This window comes from Pleurodeles waltl, chromosome 2_2 (genome assembly GCF_031143425.1).
Source record: "Pleurodeles waltl isolate 20211129_DDA chromosome 2_2, aPleWal1.hap1.20221129, whole genome shotgun sequence".
NCBI classification, from domain to species: Eukaryota; Metazoa; Chordata; class Amphibia; order Caudata; family Salamandridae; genus Pleurodeles; species Pleurodeles waltl.
In genome coordinates, this window is record NC_090439.1 from 313,669,975 (window position 1) to 313,689,624 (window position 19,650).

Genomic DNA, 19,650 nt, shown 5'->3' on the forward strand with positions numbered 1-19,650 from the left:
GGTAGGACGCCATCTGATATTAACATTGCACCAACGTTCAAAAGGGGCAACTCCACAAGCGCTATAGATTATTTCTTAGTTGATGTCAGGTTGTGGCCCCACTTGGAAGATATGAAAGTAATAGTGAGAAGCGATAGCAACCACTTTCCCTTGCTTCTTACCCTTTCCGGAGAAATGTTCAGGAGAACACACAATAATCATGTTACAATAATCCCGCCACCATGCTGGAATAATAAATTCACTAAGATTACTTGGCCAAAAGTGATGTCCAACCCATATCATATCAGAGCAATATACCACATTTTTTTAAATAACTTGGCCGAGTATGAAGAGCAAACTGTGGGGAATATTCCGATTCTAAAAATTCATGATAATATGGCCATTCAGCTACGGGTTATTTTTTTTATCAAGCAAGGCGGCCAAAGCTATGTGAAAGAAAAGGGGTACGTAAGGGATGGTTTGATGAGGTGTTCAAAGGCTAAGTCTGGGCTTAAAGCAGTAGTAATGTCTGGTTCCCAGGGGGAGATCAAACAAGCTAGGACTCTATATAAAGAAACCGTTTCTAATGCAAAAAAGCGGTGGGAGGACTCCCTGTGGCAGGAATTATTAAATGCTTCCAGAGAGAAGGATAATAAGCGCTTTTGGGAACTCCTGTCTAAAAGAGAAAATGAAGGTAGGAGTTGTCCCAGCAACCACATACAACCAGAAAGCTGGGTAGAAAATGTTTCCACTCTTTATGCCCTACCAGAGGCCTCAACGGACACCAATGTAGTTAACTCCTCACCCATGCTACTGGATTTGATCACCAGTACGTCAGTCCAAGTGGGGGCCCAGTGTATCCCCAAGGGTCATCTCATTTTTAAAGTAGAAGAAACCCTTGAGGCTATAAACAGTCTGAAACTTGGCAAAGCACCCGGACCGGACAAACTCCCTGGAGATCTTTATAAATCTGAACCAAATATTTGGTCCTGGTATATCAATGCCATCTCAAATAGTATAGCTGCAGGGGGACAAATCCCGGGCACATGGAAGGGGGCCAAAATTATACCCATCTACAAAAAAGGAAATGCTAACCTTCCAGCCAACTACAGGCGAATTAGCCTTATAGACAACTTGCAAAAGAATATGCTAAACAAATTCTGCAGAGGCTAACTAGCTGGGTTGAGGAGCACCAAATTATTTCTCAACTACATGCCGGGTACCGTGCTAAAACTAGCACGGTAGACCAGGTCTTTCGATTGGCCATTTTGTACTGGAAATATGTCCTTATCGCCAAGCAATGTCTATATGTAATATTTATAGACCTGCGATCTCTGCCTTTGATCTGGTTCCAAGAGCTAAACTGTGGGAAGTGTTGGGCAGACTGGGAGTTCCAGAGGACCTACTACTCCTGCTAAAACGATTACATGATAATACTTATGCCCAACTGAGGTAGGGCGAACAAGGCGAATTGACAGAACAGATCCCAATCAGAAGGGGAGTCCGCCAAGGTTGTGTGCTAGCCCCCTTATTATTCACTCTATTCATCAACGAAGTAGTGAAGGCTGTGTCCATATGCCAGAATGACGCTCCCTCCCTGAACACACAAAAAATCCCTATCCTGCTTTTCGCAGATGATTCGCTCCTCATTTCTAAGACACCGATGGGGTTACAAATCCTTGTTGATCGATTCTATTCATTTTGTCGCGATCACAGTTTGGAGGTTAACATTAACAAAACAAAACTAATGGTGTTATCCAAAGGGCCTAGTAAAAGATGTTCCATCCACATCGATGGTGTTTTCTTGAAGGAAGTTAGCTCTATAGACTATTTGGGAGTCAGGTTAACTAGTAAACTATCATGGGAAGAGCAGATCACAAAAAGTGCGGGGTTGTTACAACATAGAGCTTCGTCCATACTGCGCTTTTACCAGGGCTCCTTTGCAAAAGCTGTTTCCCCAGCATTAAAGATTTATATAGCCAAGGCACAAGGTGCAGCCCTGTATGGAGCGGAGGTATGGGGTTTCTCCAACTGTAACAAGATCTCAGTGGGAGAAAACAACTTTGCGAGGGCCTTGATAGCGTGTCCACGCCCCACATCCCAATATTTTTGGATCTGGTGTTAAGTTGAGCAGCAGATTTAGCTATTTTAAGACCTCTCCTGTACTGGATCAGGTTACTACCCCTGAACTAGATATATATAAGATCTCATTACTCGATTTATTAAAATGCCAAAATGCCAATACTCTCCCCTGGATTTGCCATGTGTCCCATTGGTTCCGCTTGTTGGGCTTCGGTGATTATTGGAAAAATCCCCACAAACTAGAGAGACAGCACAAAAATGTTTTAAAGTTAACTTATTGGTCTTATGTTAGGGATAACAACATAACCTGTAAATCTCATGGTCGTTTAACTAACTTTTTTATTGATCTTAAATGGAATCCAAAGTTTGAAGCCTATTTGGACATTTTACCGGATCTGCACGGCAAAAGCCTATATGCAAGGTTTTGTTTCGGATCCTTGCCTTTGATGTCATTGATTCATAGGTGGGGGCCGATTGGTCTCCCTGATATATGTCCTGCTTGTGGCAGTACATACGAAACTATCGAACACTTTATGTTCTTCTGTCCAGCTTATGCGAACCCGCGATCAAAATGGATCCGCAACACTTGTAGGGCTATGGGATCAAAGATCTGTTCTTTGGCTCTTCGGGTGTTAAAAAGTCATAATTCAGATGATGTAATTCTTCCAGTGAGCAAGTATTTAGTGACAGCCTGGCGCATATGTTGCCACTTCCAAAAAGTAACTTAAGGTTATTATCTCTTAGAGTTTTATGTGTTTTTTGAGCTTTTACTATTTTAATGATTTCAAATTAATTTATTGATGTGTAGCTGCTGTATTTTATCAAAAATGATTATTTATTCTTGTATCTTCGCTAGTTTTGTTTTATGTGCTTTCATGGTCAATTGATCGAATAAAGCTGTGTTGGAATACTTCAAAATAAAAAAAAATCCTACGCCACTCCAAAGGTATCCCTTTATCAACAGGGTGGATGGGAACTTCTTAAAACTCAAAAAGGATAAAATGGTCTTCTGTCCCTTATGGTGCAAACATGTCTCTGCCCTACACTGATGGCCGTACAAGGTCCAGGACACTTGTCAGGGCGGGTTTGTTTTGCTAATAATCCCCCGGGAATATTTTTGTAATCAAAAGGTTACTGTAGTAGCATGCACCCTAAACTTCAGACATGTAAAAGCAGTGAATACTTGCTGAACCGAAGGTATCCTAGCAATGGATATTTTCAAACCCCTCGGGCGGAGGAAGGTTGGTCTTGTAGTCAAACCGTCTTCAAGGGTCCCTACCGTTCGTGTTCCTGCTCGCTCCTGGGTTGTGGGTGAGGGTTGCAAATAAAAAATGATTAATTTAACTTTTTTCCACTTCTGACAGAGGAGGTGTCTAGTCGTGGAGGGCACCACTTCTCTCCTTTGAAAGAGGATTTTCTTATGTTTATACAGTTGGGGTAAAACCCAGAACAGTGGTAACACCATTCCCCAGTAGCGTGACAGCCTCTAATGACCCATGAGTGGGTTGAACACGTAGACACATGCATTTCACATTTTCACTCCCTTCTCGCTACTATACCTGCACTCACATAACAGGCTTATATTCTTATGCTTGCGCAATGAAGCGAGATAAGAAACTGACAAGTTTCAGGTCCCTATGTCTGGTATTGCAAGCACAGAATGACAGTTCATTTTCTCAGATGAACGCCAGCCATTCTCCGCAAATAACGCAACAGCCGATCTTTGGTTTGATAACCCACAATTATAAATCAAATCGGCACTCTGCTGTGTTAACCAAACCAGTCAACCTACTCCCACTTGCCTCCTTGAACTAAACATTAGATAAACACGTACAAATATTACAATACAGGTAAACTGAGAGAAAGCTTTTTCACAACGGAATCCCCATCCCTTGGTGTGTCAGAACAGACATTTTTAGAGATCTGTAAATATGAAAAACTCCTACCTGGGCACGCTGCCTGTCAGGCTTCCTTCGCTCGAAGTCGATCCAGGTCTCTGTTCTATTTTTGTTTCTACACTATCAGCCGTGCTGCGCTGTGGTTCTTCTTCCTCTGTCTTTTTTTTTTCGCTGTCGCTATCATCGCTGCCTTCACCTAAGATGTCATCGACCTGCCAATCATAAAAAGTACAGAGACTTACCGCTAGCGTTACCACATGAGCATTTTCTACGAGGAACACTTGATTGGGTGGGCAAAGGTGATGACAACCCACTAAAGCACGCACTTAGATCCCTCGTTAAGGGGCTGACGCAAAATATGGACAGTAAAGCCGGTAACAGGAATAATGGCAAAAGCTTGACTACTTCATGTCATCATCAACTTAAAAAATACCAACAGGAACGTCACTGTGGAAAGAAAAACTAAATCTGCTTTCATTAAACCCCACTGTTCAAACGTGGTCGTCTGGTCGATGATTTTTCTGTTTCCCTGAGCAATTTTCCCTGAAGAAGCCACAACAATGTTATAAAAGCTGAACACAGCCGTCTTGTAAACAGCGGTGTCGGTCATAAATGAAATACTTTGTTTCCAGGCACTAACAAAGATAAGGAGACACGGACAGTACGTGGCTATTAAGTGAATTTGAAGTACACGTTTCTTATTTTTTCTTAAATTGCAATTAGTTATGACATTCTGTGCTGCAGGTCTACGTCACGGTCAATTTGAAGTAAAGTTAAGTGGCATTAAAATGCTGTGGAGCCCTACCCTAATCTTTGAACTACTCCAGTCCACTGCAGGTCACAAGTTATAATCATGCCATGGCCCGCTTAACCATTCATCATGCAGACACATTAAACAAAAGAAAGTCTTTCCTCAATGTTTAGCTTTGCCGGTGATTGCTGCCAGGGATGAAAAGTCTCATCAAATAAAAGGGAATAAACTGCTTACATTGCTGATGCTGTTCAGCAAGTGCACAAAACAAAACCATAATAGTCATGACCCTACAACCAGTTTTTACTCATATACATATAAATATGAAGCGTTTTATGACTTGCCTAGATCTTTGGCACTGTCTGACGAATCTTCACAATTTTTTTGGGGGTCTTGTTGCACATGGAAACTTTTGAGATGATCAGTCAAGCAATAGCCGAGATAATGAAGGAAGGGGGCGGGAGGGTGTCAAATAAGTGTGTTTTCCATGTTAACTTCCATAAACATTTTAGATATGCCTGCAGCCCAAACCGTTGGATGGAATTACACCAAATTTGGCAAAAAGGTAGCATATGGTATGTAGATCACTCTTCTTTTACTTGCTGTAAATCCATTGAGTAGTTTTTGTGATATTAAAGGGAAAAGGATTTTTTTTATTATATATATATAGATCTGATTGGCTGCTGAGACTTAAAACAAGAAAGGTTGGCAGCCATTTCGGGTGTCTGCTTCAGCGGAGTTCCCCCCCACCCCAAAAAAAAGGGGGCAGGGTATACATACCCTAAACCCCTAGCCTTGGTCCCAAACCCCAAGGCTTAAAAGCATTTTTTTTTTTAAATCATGGAAAAATCCATTGCTAGATTTGCGGATTTTGCTGCGATTTAAATAAACATTTAAAAATGTCTCCCGTGTTTAAAAATGCTTTGGCTGCTGGGTGGGCCAGGTCCCGGGGACATTGCAGGCCAATGAAGGGAGGAGGGTGCACGGGGCCCCCTTCCTAGGACTATTACCCTCTGCACCAGGGACCATAACCTCCCTGGGGCTAAATGGTCGATAAACTAATGAGGGGGGTTCCAGAGAACCCCAAACACCCCTCCCCAGGACCACCACCACCACCACCTCCCTGAGACTATTTTCAGAAAGTATGTGGGGGGGCTATGCAGACCCCCACTCCCCAGGGGCCACCACCTCACCGGGGAACCATACAAATGAAATTTAAGAGGGCAGGGGGGTCTGCCGACCCCATCGGACCCAGGGACTGCTATCTTCCCTGGCCTATTTATATAAAGTATGTGAGGGGGCCACACAGCACCTCACACCCCTGGGACCACCACCTCCCTAGGGCAACATACATAATAAAAAAAACGATACAGGGGTCCTCTGGACCCTCCAGTGCCTCAGAGACCGCCACCGCCCCAATGCTCCAGAATGAGTTACGCAAAGGGTCCATCGCAGACCTCCAGGTACCACCATCTCCCAGGGCAAAATTGAAAACATGGAGGAGGGCTGCGGGGCTCCCCTCTTTGAGCCACAGGTGGCCCTGGGGAACACCACCCACTAGGGCAGGCTCTTGGTACATCCTGAGGTGCCCACCCTCAGGAGGTAGAAATTACCTTTTGCTTGGCGGGAGCTGTGACAGCTCCCGCCAAGCAAAAGCAAACACTCGCTTTCAGCAATCGGGAGCTGTCAAAATGCTCCCCTTTGCTGAAAGCGGAATTTTCATCTTTCGCTGCCTGCTAACTCGTGCCCTAGGATAACTATAGCTCGTGCCCTCGCCATGCACTGCTAATTACAACAGATATTACAGTACTCATGACATCTTTGATAACATCATTGATCATGTCACTAACATTTGCAGTAAAATTGATGAGATAACTGTGTATGGCGGGCCACGTGTTATAGTTACTTGAAATAACTATAACAGCTGAATTTCTATATGTCTATGGTTTTGTACATTTAAAATGTGATATATATATATATATATCACATCAAATATCACTTACCCAGTGTACATCTGTTCGTGGCATGTAGTGCTGCAGTTTCACATGCTGTGCATATATCGCCATCTAGTGTTGGGCTCGGGGTGTTACAAGTTGTTTTTCTTCAAAGAAGCTTTTTTCGAGTCACAAGATTGAGTGACTCCTCCTCTCGGTGATAGTGCTCATGGGCATCAAGTCCTTTGTTAGATTGTTTTCCCTCAGGAGGGTGAAGTAAGGAGTGAAGAATTGTATATGTCCAAATATATACAGTAAGTAAAGAGGATGTCCATGCAATGTATATACATAGCTACCTAATAAAGTGCTTCAACAGCTACAGGCTTCCGAGCAGGAGAGAGGGCGCATGTGAATCTGCAGCACTACATGCCACGAACAGATGTACACTGGGTAAGTGACGTTTTCCGTTCAATGGTATGTGTAGTTGCAGATACGCAAGCTGTGCATAGACTGAAAAGCAGTCAGTCTCCTAAGTGGTGGCTAGCCTGTAGGAGTTGAAGTAGTTTGAAATGGTGTCTTAAGCACTGCTCGACCAACATTTGCTTATTGTCGAGATAACACATACACACAGTAGTGTTTAGTCAATGTGTGTGGTGTGGCCCATGTGGCTTCTTTGCATATGTCTGTCTGTCAACTGAATATGGCTGTGGAAAGAAGACCGGCAATCCCACTGACTGATTAATGTGAAATGGTGAAACCACTTTGAAACCGCTTTGGGTAAAAATTTTGGATTCGTCCTAAGTACTATTTTGTGTTTGTGTACTTGGAAGAAGGGTTCTTCTTAAGTGAATGTTTGAATTTCACTTACTCTTCTAAAAGGACGTAATTGCTACCAGGAAAGCAACCTTCCATGAGAGAAATTGAAGAGCGCAGGAATGCATGAGTTCAACTGGTGGACCCATAAGCCTTGTGAGCACAATGTTAAGATTCCAGGCAGGAACTGGTGGAGCTGTAGGTGGAATAACTCTTAAGACCTTCCATAAAAGCTTTTATGACAAGAGTTCTAAACCAAGAGGTATGTTGTCTGTTTTGGAGGTAGGCTGATATTGCTGTTAAATGAATTTTAATAGATGAATATGCAAGATTTGCTTTCTGTAAATGAAGCAAACATCATAAAATATCCTGTACTGATGCTTTAAGTGGATCAATGTTTTTAGGTTGGAAGTAATATACAAAACGTTTCCACTTATTTGTGTAGCACTGCCTGGTTGTAGGTTTACATGCTTGTTTTAGAATATCCATACATTCTGATGGAAGCTGTAGGTATCCAAATTCTATGACCTCATGAGCCAAATCGCCAGGCTGAGCGTACTGGGATTGGGATGCCTGATCTGACTCTTGTTTTGAGTCAATAGGTCTGGTCTGTTTGGGAGCTTGTGATGTGGTACTACCGACAGATCCAACAGTGTTGTGTACCAGTGTTGACGTGCCCCGTGGGAGCTATGAGTATCATAGTGAGGGAAATGTGACGGATCTTGTTGACCAGACATGGAAATAACGGGAGAGGGGGGAAAAGTGTAAGCAAACATCCCTGACCAATTGATCCTTAGATTGAGGGTGTGCGTATCTCAACGTGAAGTTTTGGTATTTAGCATTTTCGCTTGTTGCAAAAAGGTCTATGTTTGGCGTTCCCCACATCTGAAAGTAATACTGAATTACTTATGGGTGAATCTCCCATTTGTGTATTACTTGCTGAGTCCTGCTTAAAAGGTCCGCCAGCTGGTTGTGTATCCTTGGGATGTATTCTGCTAGCAGGTGAATGTGAATTGCCCACTTCCAGAGTGTTTGTGCTAGAAGGGACAATTGGGATGAGTGTTACCCCCCCCCCCGTTTTTGCAGATAATACATTGTCGTCATGTTGTCTGTCCTTATTAAGACTTTTATGTATGATCTGTGGTTGGAATGCTTTGATCGCTAAGAACACTGCCAGCAATTCCAAGTAGTTTATGTGATAAGTTTGCTTGATTGAGTCCCATGCCCCCTGTATTGTAAGATTGTCAAGATGGGCTCCCCAACCCAACCTGTCATTTATGCATCTGTGGTAATTATGTTCTGAGGCACAGGGTCTTGAAATGGCCGCCCTTTTGATAAGTTGGTGTGATTCCACCATTGCAAGAGTTGTATGTTTGGTGGTCCAACAACACTAGATCCTGTAGTTGACCCTGTGCCTGAGACCATTGTTGCGAGACACACTGTTTCAGTGGTCTTATGTTAAGGAGTGCATTAGGCACTATTGCTATGCATGATGCCATCATTCCTAATAGCCTCATGACAAACCTTACTGTGTAGGTTTGAATGACTTGTAATTGGGATACAAGAGTGTGAAACGCTTGGATTCTTTGTGGACTTGGGTTGGCTAATGCTGACTGAGTGTTCAGAATTGCTCCTAGATATCGCAGAATTTGTGCTGGCTGAAGGTGAGATTTCTGGTTATTGACTGTGAACCCTAGTTTGTGTAGGGTATTTATTGTGTACTGTGTAGGGTATTTATTGTGTACTGTGTGTGGTGTTGACAGCTTTGAATGGCGCTGGCTTTTATTAGCCAGTCATTCAGACATGGGAAGACATGTATGTACTGTCTTCTGAGGCATGCCACGACGACTGCTAAGCATTTTGTGAATACCCTTGGTGGTGTTGTTACTCCAAAGGGTAGTACTTTGAATTGATAGTGCTTGCCCGCTATGACAAACCCTAAGTACTTGTGGCGCGCTGGATGTATAGGAATGTGGAAGTAAGCATCCTTTAGATCTAATGTTGTCATGTAGTTTTGTTCTTGTAACGAGGGAATGACATCCTGTAGAGTGACCATGTGGAAATGTTCTGACAGGATATATTGATTTAGAGGTCTGAGATCGAGAATGGGTCTGAAAGTGCCACCCTTTTTTGGTATGAGGAAGTATAGAGAACATACCCCTGTCACTTGTTGACTGATGTGAACCATCTCTATTGCACCTTTGAGTAGAAGAGGTTTGCGTGAACGAGGATGAATGTTAGGTGGAGTGGAGATAAGTTCTATGCAATAACCATTGCGGATAATTGACAGTACTCATTGATCTGTTGTAATATGTTGCTAGTGAGGATGGAAATATTGCAGTCTTCCTCCCACAGGAGACAAAGCTGTGTGGGGATGCAGGGAAAGTCACTGCTTTGATGAGGTGGAGCCACCTTTTGCGGCAGCGGATTTGCCTCTAGATCTAGAAGTGTATCCTCTATAAGAGCCCCTGAAAGATCCCGTGGGATAATATAGTTGTCCCTGTTTTTGTTGGGACCTAGAGGCCTCTGAAGTTTGTGGCTTAAACCCTCATCTAAATTGAGATTTATGAAATGCGGCCCGAAAAGGTGTTGTGTAAAGGGCTCCCATGGCCTTTGCTGTTTCAGAATCTTTAATTTGTCAATGGTTGTATCCACCTCCGGTCCAAAAAGTTGCTGTTTATTAAACAGCATATTAAGGACCGCTTGCTGTATTTCAGGCTTACAGCCTGAGGACCTCAACCAAGCGTGTCTTCCAATGGTGACGCTAGTGTTTATTCCCCTAGCTGCCATATCAGCTGCGTCTAGTGCTGATCGGATCTGATTAGCAAAGGCTTGTCCTTCTTCCACTACTTGCTGTGCTCTTTTCTGGTGTGCTTCTGAGAGGTATTGAAGGGACTCCTGCATCTCATCCCAATGTGCCCTATCATACCTGGCTAAAAGAGCTTGGGAGTTAGCAATTCTCCACTGATTTGCAGCCTGAGTTGCTACTCTTTTGCCTGCTGCACTGAATTTGCGGCTTTCTATATCAGGGGGGAGAAGCATCTCCCGTGGACTGGCTATTTGCCAGTTTCCTGGCTGCACTGACCACAATGGAATATGGTGGCAATTGCTGTGAAATAAAGACTGGATGAGCTGGTGTTGCTTTATATTTTTTGTCTATTCAAGGTCTCAATACCCTGGCCTCTATTGGCTCTTTGAAGATGTAATCAGCATGTTTTAACATACCCGATAACACTGGCAAACATTGATATTGTTTGTGAGTTGAGGAAAGAGTGTTAAATAGAAAATCCTCTTCTCTCAGCTCAGAGTGCATCTGTACATTATGATAGGTGGCTGCTCTGGAAATGACCTGATTGTATTCTGTGGTATCCTCAGGTGGAGACTGTCTTGTAGGATACAAATCAGGATAATTGGATCGGATTGGGTCAGAGTCAGATATCCCATGGATCCATGTTGTAAATACTATCGCCCATATAATCCCCATGTGAAGAACCATGAGAATGTGTGGAAAATTGTGTTGGTGAAGTTGGTGGTGGTGGAGTATGAGGTGGTGAAGAGGAAAAATAAGGCGAATGCGGTGCAGAAAGGTGTACAGTCTTTGGCTTCTCTTTGTGTTTAAAGATCTTTGCCGGTGAGGGGCGAGTTTCCAAGCTTTCCTGGAATGCTAGTTTCCTCTTTGTAACTGGAGGAGGATAGGCAATAATCTTTCCAGTCTCTCTGGATTTGAATCCTCCTTTGTATTTGGTCCATGACCTCAAGATGGGTCTAATGTCTGTTTCAACTGCTTAGTGTTCTGAAGAGGAAACCTGTTTGCTCCCCACTAATGAATGCTCCTAAAAGTTGGTGGCAGCATGAAAAAAGTGGTCTGATCGGTAGAGGAAAGTTTTTTTGGCTCTGCAGAGGGGCTCTGATGTTTCGACTCCGAAGAGGAGCGTGGATGTTTTGGCTCTGATGTAGTATGAAGCCATCTCGGTTCTGAAGTGGAAGCCTCCATCTTTCAACTCAATGTTGAAACAGGCGCGAGTCTGTTCGTGTGATTGAATCTTGGCCTTTTTCGACACCAAACCAGAGGGTCGGTCGACGATCTGTTTTCGGGTCGAACCACAGCCAGCAAGCAGTGGTAGACCCAAGGACTTCTGTGTTGTTTTTTTTTTAGTTTGTTTCTGATGGAAAGGGGCTGGTGTACTCAAGTACTGCGCAGCAGGGAGTATGGGGCTGTCTTCATCCGAATCTTGGTCAGAGTCAGAGACTCGGATGGAGACTGCAGTCTGTGCCTGTTCCTCACCAAAGCTGTCGGGCATTTTGTTCCGTGGAGTTCGGCGCCATCTCTAACCGCATGATCTTCAATCCCATAAGGTCTTCTATGATCGAAATGACTGACACGCCTCATAGGTCTCTTCTTTTTGGTCGGGAGGAAGGCAGAGGTTGCACACTGAATGCTGGTCGGTGTAGGGGAACTTAACGTGGCACCAAGGACAGAAATGAAATGGAGTCCGATCCATGAGCCTGTGTTGCAGTATACCTGTGAATGCCCGAGAAGGGCACAGGCACCCGAAAGGAGTGTAGTCAGAAACGCGTTCCAAAACGATACAGACGCTGAGGAAAAAGAAAGAAGTCCAGATAGTACCAAAACGAAAGTTACCGGAGTGAGAGGCAACACGTCCAAACCAGACGGTGGAAAGAAAACAATCTAACAAAGGACTTGATGCCCATGCACACTATCACCGAGAGGAGTCACTCGATCTCAGGACTCAAAAAAAGCTTCTTCGAAGAAAAACAACTTGGAACACTCCGAGCCCAACACTAGATGGCAATATATGCACAGCATGTGTATCTGCAGCTACACATGCCATTGAAGACACACACACATTATATATATATATATATATATATATATATATATATATATATATATATATATATATATATATATATATATATATATATGGAAAATGTCACTTACCCAGTGTACATCTGTTCGTGGCATTAGTCGCTGCAGATTCACATGCTGTGCACATCCCGCCATCTGGTGTTGGGCTCGGAGTGTTACAAGTTGTTTTTCTTCGAAGAAGTCTTTTCGAGTCACGAGACCGAGGGACTCCTCCCATTTCGACTCCATTGCGCATGGCCGTCGACTCCATCTTAGATTGTTTTCCCCGCAGAGGGTGAGGTAGGAGTTGTGTATGCTAGTAATAGTGCCCATGCAATGGAGTGAAAGCGTATGTACATAATAAAGTTTCAAGTAATCTATTTACAAATTTACAAATGTTTAAGATCTACTTCTAAACGGCTACAGGCTCCCGGGGAGGCGGGTGGGCGCATGTGAATCTGCAGCGACTAATGCCACGAACAGATGTACACTGGGTAAGTGACATTTTCCGTTCAATGGCATGTGTAGCTGCAGATACACATGCTGTGCATAGACTAGTAAACAGTTATCTCCCCAAAAGCAGTGGTTCAGCCTGTAGGAGTTGAAGTAGTTTGGAATAATGTTCTTAGTACAGCTTGACCTACTGTTGCTTGTTGTGCAGTTAGCACATCTACACAGTAGTGCTTGGTAAATGTATGAGGCGTAGACCATGTTGCTGCCTTACATATTTCGTTCATTGGAATATTTCCTAGAAAGGCCATGGTAGCACCTTTCTTTCTGGTTGAGTGTGCCCTTGGTGTAATAGGCAGTTCTCTTTTAGCTTTAAGATAGCAAGTTTGAATGCACCTAACTATCCATCTAGCAATGCCTTGTTTTGAAATTGGATTTCCTGTATGAGGTTTTTGAAAGGCGATAAATAGTTGTTTTGTCTTTCGATTTAGTTTTGTTCTGTCAATGTAGTACATTAGTGCTCTTTTGATGTCTAATGTATGTAGTGCTCTTTCAGCTACAGAATCTGGCTGTGGGAAGAACACTGGTAATTCTACCGTTTGATTCAAGTGGAATGGTGAGATTACTTTTGGTAAAAAGTTGGGATTTGTTCGTAGAACAACTTTATTTTTGTGTATTTGAATAAATGGTTCTTGAATGGTAAACGCTTGAATTTCACTCACTCTTCTTAGAGATGCGATGGCAATTAAAAATGCAACTTTCCACGTTAAGTATTGCATTTCACAAGAGTGCATGGGCTCAAAAGGTGGGCCCATGAGTCGTGTTAAGACAATGTTGAGGTTCCATGAAGGAACTGGTGGCGTTCTTGGTGGTATAATTCTCTTTAGGCCTTCCATAAACGCTTTATGACTGGTATCCTAAATAATGAAGTTGAGTGCGTAATTTGCAGGTAAGCTGAAATTGCAGCAAGATGTATTTTTATGGAAGAGAAAGCTAGTTTTGCTTTTTGCAAATGTAGTAAGTATCCTACTATATCTTTTGTAGATGCGTGTAAGGGTTGAATTTGATTATTATGGCAGTAATAGACAAATCTTTTCCATTTATTTGCATAGCAGTGTCTAGTGGTAGGCTTTCTAGCCTGTTTTAGGACCTCCATACATTCTTGTGTGAGGTCTAAGTGTCCTAATTCTAGGATTTCAGGAGCCAAATTGCTAGATTCAGCGATGCTGGATTTGGATGCCTGATCTGTTGTTTGTGTTGTGTTAACAGATCTGGTCTGTTTGGTAGTTGACATGAGGTACTACTGACAGGTCTAGTAGTGTTGTGTACCAAGGTTGCCTTGCCCATGTTGGTGCTATTAGTATGAGTTTGAGTTTGTTTTGACTCAACTTGTTTACTAGATATGGAAGGAGTGGGAGAGGGGGAAAAGCGTAAGCAAATATCCCTGACCAGTTCATCCATAGCGCATTGCCCTGAGACTGATGCTGTGGGTACCTGGATGCAAAGTTTTGGCATTTTGAGTTTTCCTTCGTTGCAAATAGATCTATTTGTGGTGTTCCCCAAATTTGGAAGTAAGTGTTCAGTATTTGTGGGTGAATCTCCCATTCGTGGATTTGTTGGTGATCCCGTGAGAGATTGTCTGCTAACTGATTCTGAATTCCTGGGGCGAATGTGGTTGTGAATCGCCCAATGCCATATTTTCTGTGTTAGGAGACACAACTGTGTTGAGTGTGTCCCTCCTTGTTTGTTTAGGTAGTACATTGTTGTCATGTTGTCTGTTTTGACAAGAATGTATTTGTGGGTTATCATGGGTTGAAATGCTTTCAGAGCTAGAAATACCGCTAACAGTTCTAGGTGATTTATGAGTAACTGTTTTTGCTGTATGTTCCAATGTCCTTGGATGCTGTGTTGACTGAGGTGTGCTCCCCACCCTGTCATGGAAGCATCTGTTGTTATCACGTATTGTGGCACTGGGTCTGGGAAAGGCCGCCCTTGGTTTAAATTTATACTGTTCCACCATTGAAGCGAGATGTATGTTTGGCGGTCTATCAACACCAGATCTAGAAGCTGGCCCTGTGCTTGTGACCATTGTGATGCTAGGCACTGTTGTAAGGGCCGCATGTGTAACCTTGCATTTGGGACAATGGCTATGCATGAGGACATCATGCCTAGTAGTTTCAGTATTATTTTGACTTGTACTTTTTGTTTTGGATACAAGGTTTGTATTACATTGTGAAATGTTTGTACTCTTTGTGGACTTGGAGTAGCAATCCCTTTTGCTGTGTTGATTGTTGCTCCTAAGTATTGCTGTGTTTGGCACGGCTGCAGGTGTGACTTTGCGTAGTTGATTGAGAAACCTAGTTTGTGTAGGGTTTCTATGACATATTTTGTGTGTTGTGAACACCGTTTTAGCGTATTGGTTTTGATTAACTAATTGTCTAGGTATGGGAACACATGTATTTGCTGCCTTCTGATATGTGCAGCTACTACTGCCAGGCATTTTGTAAAAACTCTTGGCGCAGTTGTTATTCCGAATGGCAACACTTTGAATTGGTAATGTATCCCTTGGAATACAAACCTTAGGTACTTTCTGTGTGAAGGATGTATTGGTATATGGAAATATGCATCCTTTAGGTCTAGTGTTGTCATGTAGTCTTGTTGTTTGAGCAGTGGGATTACGTCTTGTAGAGTAACCATGTGAAAATGGTCTGATTTGATGTAGGTATTTAATGTTCTGAGATCTAGTATCGGTCTCAGGCTCTTGTCCTTTTTGGGTATCAGGAAGTACAGCAAGTAAACTCCTGTGTTTAATTGATCTTTTGGTACCAATTCTATTGCTTCTTTCTGTAGCAATGCCTGAACTTCTAGTCCTAGAAGATCTATATGTTGTTTTGACATATTGTGTGTTTTCGATGGGACGTTTGGAGGGAATTTGAGAAATTCTATGCAATAACCATGCTGGATAATTGCTAAGACCCAAGTGTCTGTTGTTATTTCCTCCCAATGTGTGTAAAACTTGGTTAGTCTCCCCCCCACAGGTGTTGTGTGTTGGGGATTTGTGACCTTGAAGTCACTGTTTGTTTTGAGGAGTTTTGGGACTTTGGAACTTTCCTCTGTTTCTTTGAAACTGTCCTCCTCTATATTGTCCCCGAAAACCTCCCCGCTGATACTGGCTTTGGTAAGTGGGCTTTGTTTGTGAGATTGTGGCTTCTGTGGTTTGCACTCTAAACCCCCCTCGAAATTGTGTTTTTCGAAATGTGCCTCTGCTCTGCGGGGAGTAGAGCGCGCCCATGGCTTTGGCCGTGTCAGTGTCTTTTTTAAGTTTTTCAATTGCAGTGTCCACCTCCGGCCCAAACAACTGCTGTCCGTTGAATGGCATATTCAGCACAGCTTGCTGTATCTCTGGTTTAAATCCTGATGTACGCAGCCATGCATGCCTCCTTATCGTTACTGCTGTGTTGACAGTTCTAGCAGCTGTGTCTGCAGCATCCATTGCTGATCGAATTTGATTATTGGAGATATTTTGTCCCTCTTCGACCACTTGCTGCGCTCTTTTTTGAAACTCCTTTGGCAAGTGTTCAATAAGGTGTTGCATCTCGTCCCAATGGGCCCTATCATATCTGGCTAGCAAAGCTTGCGAATTTGCAATACGCCACTGGTTTGCTGCCTGTGCCGCCACCCTTTTGCCTGCCGCGTCGAATTTTCTACTCTCTTTATCTGGAGGTGGCGCGTCTCCTGAAGTATGAGAGTTGGCTCTTTTGCGCGCTGCTCCAACTACAACAGAGTCTGGTGATAGCTGTTGTGTGATGTACACTGGGTCTGTTGGTGGCGGTTTATATTTTTTATCTACTCTTGGAGTAATGGCTCTCCCTTTGACAGGCTCTTCAAACACTTGTTTGGAGTGTTTTAGCATTCCGGGCAACATTGGCAGACTTTGATATTGACTGTGCGTAGACGACAGTGTATTAAAAAGGAAGTCATCTTCAATGGGTTCTGAGTGAAGGCTGACATTGTGAAATGCTGCTGCCCTTGATACCACTTGAATGTAGCATGTACTATCCTCAGGTGGCGAGGGTCTTGCTGGATAGCATTGAGGACTATTGTCTGACACTGGTGCGTCGTAAAGGTCCCATGCGTCAGGGTCATCTTGACTCATCCCCGTATGTGTTGGGGATTGCATCATTGGTGGAGTGGCTACCGGTGATAGTTGTGGAGAGTGATGTGGGGATGGTGGTGGTGTTATTTGTTTAGCCACTTTTGCTTGTGGCTGTTTGTCCTTGTCCTTGTCTTGGAAGGCAAGTTTTTGTTTCATTCTGATTGGGGGAAGAGTGCTGATCTTCCCTGTATCTTTCTGAATAAAGAGCCGCCTTTGCGTGTGATCTGGCTCTATTGTCTGTAATTCTTCTTCAAATCTGTGTGTCTTCATTTGAGAGGACAGTCCTTGTTCCTCTGAATAGGAACTAATTTTCGGTTCGGAGGCCGGATGTTTCGGCACCGAAACCTTTTCTGCTGCCTTTTTCGGCTCCGACAAAATCTTTTTGCTTTTCGGCGTAGTGCCCTCTCGGTGCCGACCAATTTCGGTGCCGCTGTCTCGGTGCCGAATCTTTTCGGAGCCACTTTCTCGGGCCCGAGATTGCTGCATGCCTGTATCTCGACTGGAGTCGGATGACTTCGACACCAGCTCGCCCTTTTTCGGTGCCGATGGATGGTCACCTACTTTTCGGGTTAAGCCATGGCCTGTTGGCGGTGGCGTCCCCTGGGCTTTGGCAGTCTTTTTGTGAGTTTTTTGTTTCGACGTCTTACTCACGGTTTTCGGCGTTTCTTCGGGATCGACCTCCTCCGAGTCCGAATCCTGGATGGAGAATGTTTCTTCCTCCTCCTCGAAACACCCTTGTCCTGTCGGCGCCGACGCCATTTGCAGTCTTCTTGCTCTTCGGTCCCTGAGTGTCTTCCTCGACCGAAACGCTCGACAGGCCTCACAAGTATCTTCCTTGTGTTCTGGTGACAAACACAAGTTACAGACCAGGTGTTGATCTGTATATGGATACTTGTTATGGCATTTTGGACAGAAGCGGAATGGGGTCCGTTCCATCAGCCTTGAAGAGACACGTGGCCGGGCCGACCAGGCCCCGACGGGAATCGAAAAACCCCGACGGGCCACTGGAGCTCTTCTCAATTCGGTGTCGATCTGTTGTAACTAACCCGATACCGAATGCAATCAATACCGACGATTTTTCCGAGATTCTAACTAACTTTCCGACCCGAAACACGGAGAGAAAAGGAACACGTCCGAAGCCGATGGCGGAAAAAAAACAATCTAAGATGGAGTCGATGCCCATGAGCAATGGAGTCGAAATGGGAGGAGTCCCTCGGTCTCGTGACTCGAAAAGACTTCTTCGAAGAAAAACAACTTGTAACACTCCGAGCCCTACACCAGATGGCGGGATGTGCACAGCATGTGTATCTGCAGCTACACATGCCATCGAACATATATATATATATATATATATATATATATATATATATATATATATATATATATATATACATATACATATATATATATATATATATATATATATATCTCAAAAACGAAGTTGTCCTCATGTGAAAGCACACTCCCAACAGGTTATATAAACGGGAAGAAAAAGCAAAGCCAGCAACTCACAGTGAATTCTTTAAGCAGTTTCATTATTCCAGGCCTTAAGTTATAAAATCATCTCTGGACACATGTTTCAAGGTCAATCCTTTCTTCAGCAGAGAAAAATATAAAAGTGTTTCACCCTTGTAAGTGCAGCCAGTGCTGGAGGTGTTCCAGGCATCTCTTTCTTACTGAAAAGACCGGCATGGCTTCAGCTTGTCTAATTACAGGCACCTGATCAGTCTCTTTAAATACTAGTCCGCCTGCTTCGATGTGCAGTGGTCCAGAGATGATTTTATAACTTAAGGCCTGGAATAATGAAACTCCTTAAAGAATTCACTGTGAGTTGCTGGCTTTGCTTTTTTTCCCAGTTTATATAACCTGTTGGGAGTGCGCTTTCACATGAGGACAACTTCGTTTTTTTGATAATTAACCGGCCTGTCCAGCCGGGAAGGCAGCACCACTGCACATCGAAGCAGGTCTGTTGACTAAAAATGGATTGTCACATAAGAGCAATCAGGTTGGGTTATTCACAGCAAATCTGACAATTTTACTTTGGATTCGCCTACAAAGGTTTTGCACTTTGGGTCATTATTTCGTTTGGCTCCAGCAACCCACTTGGGGCAAAATGAAAAAATTTCAGGACCACCACAACCAGCATGCACTGCTCACTTGAGAGGCCCACTGGGGCGGACTAGTATTTAAAGAGACTAATCAGGTGCCTGTAATTAGACAAGCTGAAGCCATGCCGGTCTTTTCAGTAAGAAAGAGATGCCTGGAACACCTCCAGCACTGGCTGCACCTACGAGGGTGAAACACTTTTATATTTTTCTCAGCTGAAGAAAGGATTGACCTAGAAACACGTGTCCAGAGATGATTTTATAACTTAAGGCCTGGAATAATGAAACTGCTTAAAGAATTCACTGTGAGTTGCTGACTTTGCTTTTTTTTCCCGTTTATATAACCTGTTGGGAGTGCGCTTTCACATGAGGACAACTTTGTTTTTGATATATATATATATATATATATATATAGTGCAAAAACACATTATGCAAAATGGAGCAGGCTGGTAGCAAATTGTGGCTGCCAGGCCATCCCTAAAAAGGATTTTTTATTTATTTTTTAAATGGGGTGGCGAGTAACTGCGATCAGGAAAGGACAGGGAAGAAACAGAGGAAAGGATGAAAAGTCGAATAAAAAAAAAAATACAACAAAACTAATAAAGGGTGCAG

The 19,650-nt window shown here is 43.4% G+C and overlaps 1 protein-coding gene across 1 annotated transcript in view; it reads right to left on the reverse strand.

The window, feature by feature from the left end:
- The window catches only part of CTDP1 (CTD phosphatase subunit 1), a 795,245-nt gene that overhangs the window by 263,019 nt on the left and 512,576 nt on the right, over positions 1-19,650 (reverse strand). Inside the window, exon 12 of the mRNA XM_069219781.1 lies at positions 4,008-4,171. Within this exon, the coding sequence (XP_069075882.1) occupies positions 4,008-4,171 (164 nt within the window). The remainder of the gene's footprint in view (positions 1-4,007; positions 4,172-19,650) is intronic.